Here is a 17016-nt window from a genome sequence, read left to right on the forward strand (position 1 = left end):
AAAGTGTAAATTATAAAACCATAACAAACACTTTCCTCTAAATGAGATGTAATCAGACATGAGAATAAAATGGTAAGCTTTCATTTAGTGCATAAGTGGCATTAAATGAACCATCTCCCACCTATGATTTACTTTGGAGTCTGTATTTACTATTTTAAGAGTTAGCATTTAAACCTTTAGTATTTTATTACACAATCTTAGCTTGAATATTTTCCAATAAATCACAGCTCACTTTCAGCTAGTATTCATTTATGATGTTACTTTCACCTTTTGTTTGCTGACAGGAAAATGAGATAAGAGAAAAATCTTAGCTGGAGGTCTGGACAGGCAGACATGCTCGATGTGGCATGTAAGAAGCTAATAGCATAGAGACATCTCAAGCATTCCCATATACATTCTCAAAAGAATTTTTTCCCTCCCTTGAGAAACACCACATAGTCCGTTGGGACTTCCTGCCCCAGGAAAAGTTAAAAAAAAAGAAAAAAAGAAAAAAAAGAAAAAAGGTAATTTAAAACTTCTATTTTCCGAACACGATCACTTCTTTCTTCTGCAGTGTACTAATTTTTTTCCAAAAGTTACAAGCTACTAAAATTGATAACTGACTTTCAGAAAACATAGAAAAAAAATCTTATTTTTTTAAAAGCTGATTTAAAATAGCTTAAGGTCTGATTGATGGGGATTGATGCAGTGCTCTTAAAAATGTGTTCCCTTAGGTCTGTCAAAATAAATGGATCTTGGAAGGGGTAGTGATTCTTCCATTTTTGTTCTGACTTTAAGCTGTAGCCACATGATAGACTGCAAAAACAAGTATGAAAAGCTATTTTAAAGAGAACAAAACTGCAAAATTGAATTTTTTACAGTATTTTGTCTTCATAACACCAATACATTGCAGTGATATGGAAATACAAATATAAGCACATGTGGAGAGCTTGGCAATGTGGTGCTCCATTCATTACATACACGCACGTTAAGCAGCCTGTGTGGCATATGTAGGTAGGTAACATACTTCATACTGCCTATATGAACTGCCATGATGAAATTGCGACAGTGTTTTCTTCTTTTTATAAAGACTACATTGCATTTCACTGTTATTCATGTTCAGTAGGATCCAAAAAGATCTCAAGAAACCCTTCCTAGTGTGCAGACTTCAGTTATACTACAAATAAACATACATCCTTATTATTTTAATTGAAAGTGACGTTTCTGTATATACAAAAACGTATCTCTAATCAGAAATTTAAGGATTCTGTGGCATATATAGATGACTTTCTACAATGAGACAGTTGGCACAGAGTTTGAAAAAAATGTTTCAAATTATAGGCTAAATTCTACTTCAGATGACTCATGAAGAAATCACACAATCCAAAGAACACTGCCACTCTGAAACAAGGGCAAGGCAACTAAGACCTAGCATTACTGGGTTAAAGACAACTCAAGACACCTGGAGTATGAGAAGTAGGAAGATCTTATCTGTACTCTGAAAAGGTATTCAGAAAAAGAACTGAGGAGACTCATCAGTGGTTTTCTTATTTCACCCTGTCACTAGAACTAAGCAAAACTGATTATGGATGCTTAAGTTCATTTTCCACCTTGCTTACTTTTGTGCATAAACTAAACATCTTAGGGAACAAAGTGTCAGGATGATGACCACAGGTATTGGAAGGGTTGATTAAGTTCCTTGGGTTTAAATTCACATTTAAATACACAAATTGAGTAAAGGGACGGGACATTTTTAGTAGGGTGCAAGAACAATAACTTAAAAAGCTTTTGACAGCTTAATATATGTCAAAAACCGTAGCTTCAATGCATATTTAAAAAATGCCTAGATGTAAATGTTGTATTTTGTGTTGCTAGGTTTTCTACTGGAACTACTCCACTTTTGGAAATTCAAAACAAAAATACAGGAAAAACACTACAAACATGTAATTATCCCTGCAGTTTCTCTCTATCTACATCAGATGAGTAAGCATGCAGTATGTTATAATACAACCTGTTCTGCAAGTTCTTTTTAACTATTTTGTAAATTAATTACTAAGCACAATCAAAGTCTGAATAGAAATAGCTGTTTCTCATGGAAACTTTATGCATATTCTTTGGTTTCCCCCTTGAAAACATGAAGAAAGCTAGTTTTAGTTAAATTATTCCATATTTATCAGACTGCCACTGCCAAGAGTATGAAGGATCTAAGACTTCAAATTAATGGCAGGAGAATAATCAGTTGTCACTGCAATCAGAGGAAGATAATGACCCTCATATGCACTGATATCCTTAGGAGAATATTGGCCAAAGTCTGTATTTATACTCTAGGATATAATTTTAAATTATGTTACTTCTTAAAATAACTTTTCTACGCTATCGACAGCCACCGTTATCTTAGTAACAGTTTTGACATCTTGGAGAGCTCTGCAATCCACAACCTTGACAGGAAATTGTCCCTTGTTTTCTTTTAGGTTAGTGCCTCCAGGCTTAGTCAAAAGTCCAACAACAAATGTGAGAGCCAGTGCAAGAAGGGAGCAGGAAGACGTGGCTGGGGCATGGAGGCGTGTGACCTCTCCGTTTGGCCAGCAACCAGCTGCTAGATAGAATGAACAATCCAAGCGCAGCTGAGCTTCATACAGTTTATCACACATAGCACTTGCTGAGTTTATGGGGCTAATGACATTTTTCATGCAATGAATCTGCTGATCTAAATACAGGGCTGTAGAGATAGGACTGCAGATAAACTTTGACCTCTTTGCTATTTCTTCTAGCAGGTACAGTTTTAGAATGGATTATTTATTGTAAGACAAAGATTATCTTCAGATTTCAGTAGACAAGGTGTGAGAAAGCCTAAAACCAGTGCTCAAACTTATAGATGAATTCCCTGAAAGTGGTAAAATGCTTAGTCTAGTAATCCATATTTGATTCAAGGAAAAAAGATTTTCATAGGATTCTGATGAAGTGGATGCAAGGGATTATACAGCTCCGGCCATCTAGGGGACTTCTAGAGGACAGCACTACGGAGAAACTCATGATTATCTCTCTCTGAAAATAAATGTTACAGTTGACAGAATCAGGTTATGAACATTAAGAAAATCACCAAACTTTATTTGGAAAGACTGCTCCAATAACTGTCAAATTCTATAAAATGAAACTAGCAGCCAGTACTATTTGTACCATTTATATGGGGTAGCATTTGGCAAAGAAGGCATGTTATGTATTCATATAGCTATAAATGCTGCCAGGAACACGACCATTTAATTAGTATAGACTAACCATTTGGCAGCAAAGAACAAAAGCAAGACCTCATTTATAACTTTAAATAAAGAAATGGTAAGTTAAAGTGTCTAGAAAATGCACAAGTTATTGATTCTTTGCAAAATTGTTCTGTAATATGGACACAAACTATACAATAGCAATCAGGAAGGCTCTTCATTTAAATAAGTATTGGCAGCCGTTCATAAAGGATTAATACTATGTCTGCAATGGTTAGAAAACAAGTTTCTTTTAACGCATACTCTACATGTTGTCTTTTCTTTCTTGCCAATTTAAATCTTGCTTAAAAAAAGACAATCTTGGCTATAAAAGCAATGTTTTGGAATGTGCTCCAATATGATTGATCTGTCCTTGTTCTTTTGGCAACTTAGCTAAAGTATTTTCGTCGAATTTTATGATTTTATGTGATTTGAAGTAATAAAGCATGACAGCCCCGAATTGATGACCTTAGAGAATTCTGTCTCTCTAAAAATGCAACACCATAACTATATTATAAACCTTAATTGTGAAATTATTTTTTTCAGTTTTCCCAGCTGTTTATGCAATTTAAGCATACTTTAAGAGACATGCTTTTTCCCATCTGCACTTTCATTTTTATATTTACTTTCTTCAAGAATACATTCCAGCCAAAGTCTTACACAAAAAATAGAATGTTTCATGAAAAAATCCCACGAAGAGTCACCGAAATGCTATCAACTACCTAACTTCTTTCAAATCTGAATGTATTAAATACCTCTTTCCCTCTCCCCTGCAATTTCCTTAAGGTAGGATTAATTGATTGACTTACTTGCTCAAAAGCAGAATTTCTGAAAGAAGATGCATCACTAATAGTCAGCTATTAGGTTTTGACAATTACTTTGTCCAAAATAACCATCATGTAATCAAGGTTATATATCAACCAAGTCTTACATGCCAGCTATTAATTGAATTAAAAAGATTAAAAATTATCTTTCCATAGCTAGCCACGTGGTAAAGGAGAAGTCTGGCAAAGAAGCCCTGCTGCACCTTCCAAATTTGAGCAAAATATTGGAGAAGACAGACATGCTGTTCAAACAAAACTGCCAAGCTTCCAAACTCATGGGTGGGGACTGAAGCAGTTAATTCCTCTGCCCTTCCCTCTTGTAAATGACCCAAGCTACTCTTCCCTCCTTCAGAAATTCTGAGTGTGCTACTGCTTATAAAGGAAGGAGGCTCTTTGGCAGGAGCTGATGAATAGTACCGTCCAAAGAAGTCTGTCACAAAGAACTGCAGTCTTGCAAAATGGCTGCTAATCCTCAGTGTTGTCAATGAAGCTCAGCCTTGGCTGCCTTAACTGGAGCCTGTATTGAACAAGTTTGTCCGCCTCCCTCTTAGGGAAACCCAAGGGCCTCACTTTCCTGGAGCATGAAATGGGAACATGTTCTGCTCTCGCTAAGGTCAGTGGGAGATGATGGGAATTTTGGGTGAAAGTAATTCTTCTATTTATCTTGAAGAGAGAGGAAAGTAAGGCACCTGCCACTAAAAAAAATTTATGAAATGCAGTTGTAAAAAGTCTTACTTTCTACAGTTTTGCACTGTATGATGATGAGAGAGGGGAATATAAGTAAAGAGGGATGAGTGTGTAGCTTAGTTCAGGTCAGGAAAAGAGATTTTATGATGCGTAGATGCACAGAATGCACAAAAGTGGGAGAAGATTAGAGAATATGAAGGAGTTTATGTAATTGTGCTTTGTAGGATTTTTAGGGGAAAAAAAACCCCACAAGAATCTTCAAAGCCACTTAAGAGGTCAATATAATTTTGATGCTTCATGTTGCTCTAAATTAGAATAAATGAGCCAGATCATGAAACTGGCTTTAAATCTTAAAATAAATCCCTTTTGATGTTCATATTTCATGCTTATAAGTAAGGACAAATACTATATTCCCTATGTTACTTAATATTTTAAGTTGAAAAACAGATGTGAAGACAAACTGTTAAACTGGAGTCAAGAGAATACTTCAGTGATTTAGAATACATCACATGAATGAGATATTATTTGAAAGAGATTAGATACATGGAGATAGGCTTATACATACAGATATTCAAATAAGATAAATTATGGAAATGCAGATCTGTGTGTCCAAAGAAAATTGCTTTCTAAGGCTGCAAGCACAGTGACAAGGTATAAAAATCTGGCAGCCAGAACCACCAGATGCCTTAAACTGTAATCACAGGTTTTACATACTGTAATCAGAGCAACCTTACAACTGTGTGTTTTAACTGAGCAATTGCCTAAGCCTACCATAATATGTTTACCTTACCTTTAAGCCCAGAATTAACTCATTTTTAGTAGTGTGTTTTGGAATAACTCAGTGATAACATTTTCAAAGAAGTCATGCAGTTCTGTAATCCTGTTTGCAGAGATGACTTTGCTCAGATTCTCATTCTGATCTCTCTAGTGAACATGAGGAACCAGTCTTGAAGAATGAGGTTTAATACACAAGATTATTTTATGAAAGAATCAAAGCTCTTGATCAGTCTTTTCTTTGTTCATCTATTTATTGCCTTCTTTCTTTTTTTTTGTGAGCCTTTTTTCTAAATTAAAGAAGACACAGTATTTTCAGTGCTTTCTCATATGGTAGCTCTCTGATACCTGAGATGTCTCACTCCTTTTCTTTTTATTCTGTATGTCCTTTTTTTTTTTGTTTCCAATGTCCCTTCTCACTGCAGATGTGCATTGAGTCTGCCAGGCGAGGCCATAACCTTGATCTTTATAAAGGCATTACAGTTACTTGGCTGTGGTACTGAGGCAAATAAAATGCATTCTGGAGGTCTCCCTTCATTTTCTTTTAGCAGAGGTACATTTGAGCCAAGGTCTTTTCCAGGTTGTCTGTAATGATGTCCAGTTCTCCAGCTTCAGTTGCTAAAATTATTTTGGACTCATGTAAATTGTTCAATCTCTAGATGTCTAGCCTTTTCAGAGGGACGCATATTAATTGTTGTTCTTGGTCTTCATGTAGCAGCATCTAACTGGTGAAAAATTAGTTATTTTTATCTGTATAAAAGCCTTCAGAATTTTTCACATCTCCTGGAACTATGGTGCACTAAATACCATCTTGCACTTCTCACTATACTCTGACATAGCCTAATCATCAAGGACCAAAGATGCCTTACCATTACTACACAGTTTAAAGCCATTGATCTTAGTTCAGCAGAAAAGAAGCTGGCATAAAAGATGTCACCAAAGTTTTAAAAAAAATTCCAATATGTTTGGTCAAATTAGATTTGTCTCTGGGTGGAGAAGCTTTTGAAAATGAGGAATATCCAGGAGCAAAATGTAATACTTAAGAACTGATTCTGTGAACAGGGAACAACTCTAATTGCCATAGTGTGATGGTGATAGAAGATACCCATGTTGAAACACCATGCCAAAACCCAGTTGATTGTATGCTTACTTTTAGTATTGAAAAAAGCTGTTACGCAAGAGCATCTAAAGGCTGTCTAAAGGCTAGTTTTAAATCCTTGTGCTACACCTGAGAAGAAAGTACACTTATGCAGTAGTATAGCAGATGTGGGTCAAAGCTTGTGCCAGATCTGAAATCTCTGTTGTGCATTGCAGTTCATCAGACACATGGGGAGAATGGATTGGCCAAACAAATACTGCTTTGAAAGTTTGGTCACAATGGAAAAAAGAAAGAATGCTTACTTCAAACTAAGAATATACTTACAGTTTGAGACTTTAGTCTTTAGTTTTAACTTCTTCACACACCCTGGTTTCCTCATTTGCCACTTTTAAAAAACAACTGTGAAGTCATAAAAAAATAAAATCCAGTCCTTGCTAAAGTAATATTTAAGGGGTGAATCATTCCAAGCTGACAGATCTGCCAATTGATCTTTAGCTGGTCAGAAGTGGAATGGCTATATCTGAACAGTGGTTTGATAGAATATTAAATCATAAGCTGCTTTTGGAAAGTAGCCATACAATAATGTTCGAAGCTCCTCCTTGCTACAAGCCATTATTCATATCAGACAGCATTATCAAAACAGTATTTTTACAAATCAGGGTATCTACTTGGTTTACCATTTTTGTTAGATGAGAAATTGGTGATGTTTCGTAATTTGTGCTTAATGACACTAGCTATTTGTTATTAGCTAGTATCCTCTTTGTAGGTACCTCATGAAACTAAAAAATGATTATGGTTCTCTTGCGAGAACAACATGGAATGAAGTAGAAGTTTGGTTCTAGAAATTTACCCAGGCAATGAAAAAAAAAAAAAAAAAGAAATCACGTGGCCTGGATTTTTAAGAGTTCAAGCATAAGCAGTGACTCATGAAAGACAGTTATTGAGGAAATTATATTAAAGAAGCATGGAGAAAAATCAGACTGCTTTAGGATAATCCAGACACGTGGAAAGAAAGGTTCCATTCCTTCATGAAAGGTTACTTGAATTTTCTCCTCGCTACTTATTTTCTCCTCGCTACTTATTTTCTCCTTGCTTTCCTTGAAAGCAGCGTACTGTGTTATAAAATTCCTACCAAAAAAGCCTTATTAGTTTAGACACAGAAATGACTTCAGAATCAAGTACTTCAAACAGTTTTTGCATTCCTAAATATTAAGCATTTAAAGTATTTACAGGTTTTCCTATTTCATGTCTTTATTTGAAATGCTTTCTGATAAAAACGTGCATATAACAGTGTTACATGACATCTGACCTCTTCTCTGACTTCTAGTCATGTGATGAAAAATGCTTTTGAAAATATTTAAGTCTAGATACAGGAAGATGACTAAATTCCTAAGCTTTTGTCTCCAAAAAAATTCCCACCGCTGCCAAAGCTAGTGAAGCTCTTCTGATGGTTACAATGTTGGAAGCACTAAGGCAGAAAAGCTTCCAAGTGACCACAAGCATTCTCACCACCGTGCCTTCTATCTACCTCCCGCAAATCTCTGTTCCTGCCTTTAGCAAATGGGTGGCCACACATTCCTTGTCATATTCCCTTCCTCTCACAGAGCCTAACATTGGGAAACTTCACATAAATGCATAACAGGCAAGGAGCAAATTTGTTTAGCAAGGCAGCCAGCAGGCTTACTGTACTACCCCCCCTTCCAACATTTAAAGAATGCAACTATCTTCTCTCTTTCCCATGTAGCTTGAGAATTACATCCAAGACAGTATGAAGAAAGAAATGGTAGAGATCCAGCAAACTGCAGTGCAGAACCAGACTGCAGTAATGATTGAAATAGGCACAAACTTACTAAACCAAACAGCTGAACAGACCCGCAAATTAACAGATGTTGAAGCACAAGTAAGTAATGAATTTCAACCTAAAAATGCTTCTGCTTCCCAGCCACCTACAACTATACATTTAACACAGTTTAGTGTGACATTATTCAGTTCAACAATTAGAATTCACTCATTGTAATCAACAGCTCTACGTAGCTTAAGGAAACATCAGTATTTGGTAATACATAGTTCCATCTCAGGCCCATTGTTGTCACTTTATAGACTTCCATTAGTGCAGGATTTGAAGTATGTTTTGCAATACAATTGTTACATTCCTCTTTAAAGATTATGTACTTAAAACTACTATACTATATCCAAGCATTAGTTAGGTACCAGTGTGCTTCTATACAACCTTTGTTGTGTATCTCTGTTGATTATTCACCTCTCACCACCAGATCTTAGCTAAAAAAGAGTTCCTTCAAACTGCCTTTGTTCCATTTATCAGGCTAATTGTTTTTTTTCCATTTAAATTTTCTTTTGTATTTTTTAATATCAAGAAAAATGCGTCTTTTAATGAATGCTTTCACAGGTACTGCAAGTGGGATAACAGTTCATTTCTAGCACAATGCACTATATTATTGTTATTTAAGAGAGGGATAAATAAACAAATCAGAGATGAATCAAGAAAAAAGGAATTAGGAGGAGGCTATTAGAAAAGTATATTCACATGGAAGTAAACTTGGGTAATGTACATATTACTCTAAATTATTTCAAACAAAAAAAAAATTAATGGGTTTAATCTTAATTATTGCTTTAATTGAAAAGCATTAACTACAATAAGACATTCTGTGAAATAGAATGCGGATTTCAGTATGTTATAAGGACAAGTCCAATCAATGTAGAATGGTGTGTATTTGCGGTTTTGCTAACATGGTAGGAAAATTCAGATATATAATTGCCAAAACAAATAACAAATATAGCATGCAGCACATAACATTTTATAAAATGTAAGTAGCATGTAAAACCTAAAGTCTTTGTTAGAAATTTTACTATTTGTAGAATTCATACGATTAATTAAATTACATTTTTTAACCTGAAACAAGCCTTCGTGAACTCTTCGATAAACTGATAGTTCACAGCTCGCAGGCATACTGAATACAACTTTCTGATTGCATTATTCAGGAGCCCAGTATTTTGCATGTGTTGACAGAATGTATTTATTCATTCACACTAACGTCTTCATGGAAATTATTCAATTATTTTCTGCTTAAAGGAAGAAAATCATTACTGTAACTTTCCTTCTCTGCTTGAAATTACTGGTGACTGGGTTAAGGGCTTAATTAACAACGTAAGGAAATTAACCAAACAATTGCTCTCTCAAGGACACTTACTTTTGGCAATAGTTTTCAATTACACTTAAGTGTGAAATCATGTCCTGAATGACTGTTTAACATGAAGGACATGAGTAACCAATTCTTCCTGCCAAGGAAAGCCAAATTCTGCTGAATTAAAAAAAGCTGTTCTAAAACAATGAGAAAATATTTCTAGAAAACTTATCTCAAAGTAATGCAACCTCATACAAACTGAAAAGTATCTTCCATGTTTCCTAATATCTGCATTTCTTCATTTAAAGATGCAAATAAATTTAGACAGTAAACAATACATATAGAAAGGGTAACATTAAAATGCAAGGAATGAATCAACAGAAGTGTGGTTCACATGATATACACTTTAAAATCTAATTTGAGATTAAGGAAAATCGCTATGAGGGAACTATCTAGTGATTTCAGGACTGGGACAAGATGTCTACCAGTGAGAGATAAACAAAGTACTTTCTTTCTACACCAGATTGAGAAAACAACTGAAATTATGCTCTGAACAATAACCATAATAGTTCCAGTAATGAAATAGGAATATCGTAACAGAGGGGAAAGTATGACAGCAAAACTAAAGTACACAGTAACTCTTAGCCATTGATGAGAAACATAGCATACTACTGAAATATTCCCAATGTTATATGGTAGTATAACAACAAAACCAGTGCAATTCTGTGTATTCTGCTTCATTCTAATTCTATGAGCATTTGTGCCCAAATTAAGTGTTCAAAAATATTTTTTTAATTACAGGCTTAAGTAGAGTTTTGCATGATTTCACAGCATAAAGAAATTACAATTTATTTAAACGAGTACCTTGATTTTAAAATACTTTTATAAATTTTATTTAGGTATTAAACCAGACAACCAGACTTGAACTTCAGCTTTTGGAACACTCTCTTTCAACAAACAAACTAGAAAGACAGATTTCAGATCAGACCAACGAGATAACTAAATTGCAAGAAAAAAACAGGTACGTTTGCTTATCAACCCAATAAAATGCTATTCCCTGAAGTGCCCTTTTAATGGTTTTAGAAACAAAGGTACTCAAGTAGGGAAATAAGGCCTTGTACAGAAGCTCCCCACACCCAGCTATGCTCATTACAAAGGTCATATTTAAGGCCTAGAGAATCATGCAGGTTTATTCTTCTTGTGTTCTGTTTATATGTCGTTCTTCACTATCTGAAGTTCTCCTTTATATGAGGAACTTAAGGTTAAAACCAAAATACTTCTCCATACTTCAGCTGTAGCAAATTTACAGCTATACTAATATGCAATCAGGTCATTGCCCCAATTTTTTCCTAACCTGGTGAGAAAAATCAAATACTACTCATATTCAATGTTCCTTACTAGTCAATCTTTTGAAATTCAGACCCATAGCCAACTATTGCTCCTATCCGTTTCTGTACTCATTTGTTGTCCAAAGGCTCATACCTTCTTTCAGCTAGTTTCATTTTCATATCACCAGGGTCTTATTTTACTTTTGGCAATAAACAGTTTACAGAGGAATCTAAAAGCAGCAATAACAGTAAGTTTTTTCCTTCAAAGCCATGTTTTTCAATGAGAACCATATGTGCAAAGTGCTTTTTATTTTGAAAGAATTAGCTTAAAAACCCCAGGAGACATGTTTTAGCATTTTTGTTCACTACTCTCCTACATTTATATATGCTCCCTAAAGATTTTATCTACCAGCCTAATAAAAATAAGCGTCCTTATCAAATAGAAAGCAAAGTACATATGAATTTTAAAATCACTTTTTTTTGTGTTGAACTCAGCAGACTTTAGACTACCCTTGTAAAACCCCACATAAACACAAAAGCATTGTTTCTCACCTAAAAAAAGACAATCTGACATCAAGCTAATCTGCTTGAAATGTAATTACAAGGTTCAGGATATTTTTCAGTAATAGCAATGGGGTTTAGGTGAACTTATCCTTTCTGACCATGCATCAGCTTTCTCAGGGTTTGCATCAGAACAGTTACCAATGAAATAATGTTCCAGCCAGTCACCTACTCACACCAGCTCCAGAACCGGAGCCGGGTAACACATCTTCAAGTAACTATTTGCACATTTCCCTGTCTTAACGCAGTAACATTTATCTATGCTAAATATATGCTTTATAATAATTTCAGGACATTTGAGAAGTTCATAGGTTCATCTTTAAATAAATTTCATCTTTTAATAGGGTAAAACCATGAAATCTTTCACTATATCTTTCCTTTCATAATGTTGAATTATCAAACACTCAATTTTTACACTTTTAAAGCCTGCAGTACAGACTATAGTAGGTAACATTTATTAATGAACTAATATAATAAATTAAAGCATATATATAAAACTAAACTCAGCTTTCATTTAGCTTTCTACTGCGTGCATGGCATCAGAGAATGGAGTTGAGTACTTAGGAAGAAAGAAACTTCTGCAACAGGCTTGATTCTCTTTACATCAGCTCAAAATTGTTTCTGGGATGCCTAATTGTAATCTTTTATTTAGCTTTCTAGAAAAAAGAGTTCTTGAAATGGAAGACAAGCACACACTTCAGCTGAAGTCAATAAAAGATGAAAAAGATCAGCTTCAAGTCCTAGTAGCCAGACAGAATTCAATTATAGAAGAACTAGAAAAACAGTTAGTTACAGCTACAGTAAACAACTCAGTTCTGCAGAAACAGCAACATGATCTGATGGAGACTGTTCATAACTTGCTTACTATGATATCTACACCAAACTGTAAGTAAAAGCAGGCATGCTTCTATCATTTGAGTTACGTTCCCTAATTTGTGTACATCATTACCTATAAAGTCTTGCAACCAGTTTCGCCACACTTCTGCTTCTCAAAAAAGTTGGGTTTTTTGCCTTAAATTCTGCATCTGAGTTATTCACTTATTTTTTAGGGGTGGAAGGGAACAACCAAAACATTTATGTGGTTTCTTTTCAACATTTTGGTCATCTTCTGTGGTTTATATTGCTTTACCAGCTCACTTCGCCAGTGGTTCAACAAAATACAGAGATACCAACTATCATCCATCCCGCATGGCATTCATTCATCTGGCAATATACATTCCCATGACTATGTATATAGGTTAGACTGCATGATGTAGGCTCGTAGCTTTTCTTCCTGATTCACAAAGGTTGCTTCTGCCACCTCCCATTGCTCTAAGCGCATAGAGTTGATCAAAGAAGAGACAAATTATAGTGGCTATTAAAGGCAAAGGAATCGGCACTGATCCAGTTTTTAGCGCCTATGTATACCCTAAACCACAGAAAGCAGCAGCCCAGGGCTGCAGGTGCTCCCAAAAGTCCTCTGGTCTTTCACTGAAGCTTCCCTGTTCATCCTAAAAATCCCTCAGCCTAGCAAATTTTATAGGCAGTAATCTCACCCCTAAATGCCTGCCAGCCCTGCAACAAATCATAGCCGCTGAGTAGAGCTTCCAAATTTATGCGGATTCACATGCTGCATAAAAAAACCCACACCAAACATAAACTGAAAATTACGGCTAAACAGGATTTAAACAAATGAGCAAATTCCTTACCTTAAATTTCATGTCTGATAAGGAATTTTGACAAATTAAGAAGGAATAGCTGTTCTATATATAAAGAATCTGGCATGTTTGCTGGTAAAGTTCTCAGGGCTGGAAATACATAAGCATATAGAACCTCTAAAAAAAAGGATTTAAAATTAAATAATACAAAAATTTAAAATAGTTGTCATTACAACTTAAAAGTCAGTAGAAGGACTATGCTACTTTACTGCAAGTTGGATCACAAAAAAGGAAAAAGGTGTTCGGAAGTCCTTGCTTTTCAGTAGTGTCCTAAATAATATGATGTTGTAGGTTTTTCTAAATAAAGTAAGTCCCAAGTTTTTTTGTCTTAGTAACTGACACTATCCCCTTAAATACCATTACCAAGGCTGTACGTGTTCCTGCTGTTGTTATCTGCTATGCTAGTGCACAAATAAGTAAACAAGTCAAAGTCATGTTGGCTACAACACTGTTAAACACAGAGTGGAAAAAATAATGAATGCTTGCCAAAAAGACAAAATTAGCAGGGAAAGCTTCTAAGACAGTATACAAACAATAGAGTGTGGAAAAGCAATTAAAACACTGAACGTGTTATTTTTATATTTAAGGCAAAGCATGTAAACAGGTAAATAATGAATAAGCAAGCTAAAAGGGACATAATAAGCAACTGTAATATAAGCATGTATTTATATGGCACCTAAAACTTTGTACTAACTGGCTGTGCTTGTTAGATTAAATTAAAAGGGAAAATACACAGAACCAACCCCAAAAGGGTCAAATATGAAATATCAGTCAGCAGGCAAAATGCCAGGAAATTCCAGCCTCCATGGTTAATAAAGAACTGAACAAAAAGATGAGCCTTAGATTGTTCTGTAAAATAAGAAGGCTTAGGCATATTAAAATGTATTTTTTTATACAAATGAATTCCAGAAGGGATGTCTCCTTAGTAGGTTGGGCTGAGCTACCAGACTTCAGCTTGGTCCGGACTCAGTTGTTCCTGCTGAGCACAGGGGCAAAAAACCTAGCTGAAACTTTGTAAGAGTAGTTATTCCAGTCAGCTGTATTATAAAAGATTTTGTAACTCTCCTGTTAGATTTCACAATATTAGAGTACTGGCCAAAGGTCAGTTGCTAGTTAGGTATGTTTTAATAGTTGTTAATGCATGCAGAAGTTGTAATGCATGTAGGAGTCCAGCAAAGGCAAGGAGTGGAAGCAGAAACTGTTCAACTGAATGAGATGCTATATCCTAAGTCGTCTTATTCAGCATATTAAAGTGTCAGCACTTTTCAACCTATCAAGCAACCATACTCATATCAGAACATCATCTCTAAATAATATAAAGTAACAACACACATAATTAGTACCTGGATCTGTCCTTTCTTTCAGAATGGCAAAGCTTTAAGCCAATTACATTATTAATTGCTTCTTAGTAACTTTTATTCATGTCCTCTTAATGCCTTCAATTTCTATTGTATTTTTAACAGCTAAGAACAACTTCATAGCTAAAGAGGAGCAAATCAGCTTCAAAGACTGTGCTGAAGCTTTCAAATCTGGTCTGACAACAAGTGGAATCTACACTTTAACAGTTCCGAACACTGTACAAGAAAAGAAGGTAGGATGGCTATAAAGTGCTACCCCGGAATACTGTGTGTTAAAAAGTTATTTGATCTGGTAAATGTGCTATGTTAAAGGCTAGTTAATAGTGAAGTTTATTACTTACAAGCATTTCATCACTTACAGATCTGAGTATCTCACAGGAAGAAAGTCCTTCAGGTGACATCTTGGCTCAGTTGAAATGAAAGAGCATTTTGTTGTTTACTTCAGCATGCCAGAATTTCATTCTTTGATTCCACATAATTAACACAATTAAAGCAATATAGTACCGTAATTTCTTTATAAAATCTCTAACTCCAACACAGTTGCTCTGCATGATCAGCAGTCTCCTGTCTCCTCTAAGTTCTTAGTGCCTTCATATGCCCGAGTCCCTTCAAGGTGGCAAAAGGAGGTAGCATCAGGGACGTGGAAGAGTACTCATGTAAGCAATCTACTAATACTGGACTCATGTATGGATTCCAGTTCTTTGTTATGCAGAGTTTTAAGGGCATTTGTGTAACAATTAGATTAGCAATTAGATCAGCACAACTGGCATAGGGTAGCAGAGAGGACTTCCCTGGAAAATACCGCTCTGATATAAATAAAAGGTGAGAGTTGGTAGTGGTTTCACTAGATCAGCTTAAATTCCACTATGGATATTTTTTGCCCCTATGTGTTCAGCTGAAATGAACTTGATTGTCAATTTAAGTTAAAGCAATACACCACACCTCTACAGAAGAGACCTTGAGCTAAAAATGAACTCAGTGAGTGAAACACTGGATGCCTGACAGAGATGGTCCATCTACTGAAGTAAATAAAATGATAAAGCTTCAGATAGTGTAATTCAGTTGAAACAATCAATAAAATCTCAAAGGGAGAAAAGTCCCAGGTGGATTGTGAGGATAAAGAACCAAAAACTGCAGTGAGAATTCTGAGGACTGGGACTCAAATGATGAATGTTTCCAGCTTTTCAGACACTGCAGGCTGAGGAGGCTAAGGGACATTTAAATATAAACAAAAATGCTTAATATATTTCTTAGACAAACACTAAATACATTTCTAATGTTTTTGTTTTATAATTTCATATTTTGGACATTTCCTTACAAAAAAGGAAGTATTTTATGAATTCCTAAGGTTCTACTATATGATATGAGAAATAATTGGGAAAAAAAGCTAACAGAAAATGTAGAAAAGCAGAGAGAAATGAGGGCACATGTGGAAAAGCAATTGGTAAAACTCTGAAAGAGAAAGCATTTTTTTTTTCCAAATTTCGATAGCAAGGGTTTAGAAATTAAGTTCACCAGTGACTAGTCTTTGAAGTGCCAGAACTTCATCTAGCCCAAGCCAGACTTTGTGATCTTTGCCTTTACAAAGCTCTCAACTAAAGGAAATAAGCAATTTGTTTGGGTAAGATCTATAAAATACAATACATAAAACCTGCAATTTTTGCAGATATAATCTAGAGAAATGATGATATCTGCAGTCTGCTTTTCTTGGGAAAAAAAAAAAAAAGAGGCAGGCTGGTTTTCCTTTGTGATAGTCTAATCTGTATTCAATACATCTGTTTCACAACAAAATTAGTGAAGTGTTTTATTAGACATGAAGCAGAATGGTATTTAAATAGCATACTTATCTACAAGCACAATTTTAAATGCTAAAGGAGATGCAAGCTACTGCATCTCTAATAGATTGCAGCAGTCTGTTAGACTTCTCGGGAAGAGTAACATTCCTTGAATCTCTTAGTATTACTTGTCTCAAGCTTTTACCTTTAGTTTTAATTTTACTAACAAATATACAGAGCATGCATATTTTCTACAGCAGACACAACTGCATACCATATTACAGAACGAAAATTTCTGTCATAAACTTTAACACTGCATTTTGAAAGCCGTAAATGTTTAGACAATTTATATGATCTGAGAAGCCAGAGTAACACACATTTCTACAAAAATAAAACCTACCAAAATATTCTATCCCTGAAACAAAAGTAGAATTGCAAAGTTCCTACACTAGGAAATATTAAATGCTTTACATTTGAACATGGAGGCCTAAAACATGTAACAAAAATATCCACTTTGGTAATTGACTAGGTTAAAAA

General features: G+C 35.1%; 2 protein-coding genes across 2 annotated transcripts in view; one reads left to right on the top strand and one right to left on the bottom strand.

Moving 5' to 3' along the window:
- MCPH1 (microcephalin 1) overlaps positions 1 to 17016 on the bottom strand; it is a 126606-nt gene that overhangs the window by 46489 nt on the left and 63101 nt on the right. The gene's annotated exons all lie outside the window — the stretch shown is intronic.
- The window catches only part of ANGPT2 (angiopoietin 2), a 42302-nt gene that overhangs the window by 13851 nt on the left and 11435 nt on the right, over positions 1 to 17016 (top strand). The window contains exons 2-5 of the mRNA XM_009949633.2: positions 8362 to 8517; positions 10660 to 10781; positions 12302 to 12534; positions 14810 to 14937. Of these exons, the coding sequence (XP_009947935.2) occupies positions 8362 to 8517; positions 10660 to 10781; positions 12302 to 12534; positions 14810 to 14937 (639 nt within the window). The remainder of the gene's footprint in view (positions 1 to 8361; positions 8518 to 10659; positions 10782 to 12301; positions 12535 to 14809; positions 14938 to 17016) is intronic.

This window comes from Leptosomus discolor, chromosome 2, assembly GCF_034619465.1.
Source record: "Leptosomus discolor isolate bLepDis1 chromosome 2, bLepDis1.hap2, whole genome shotgun sequence".
In the NCBI taxonomy this organism is placed as follows: Eukaryota; Metazoa; Chordata; class Aves; order Leptosomiformes; family Leptosomidae; genus Leptosomus; species Leptosomus discolor.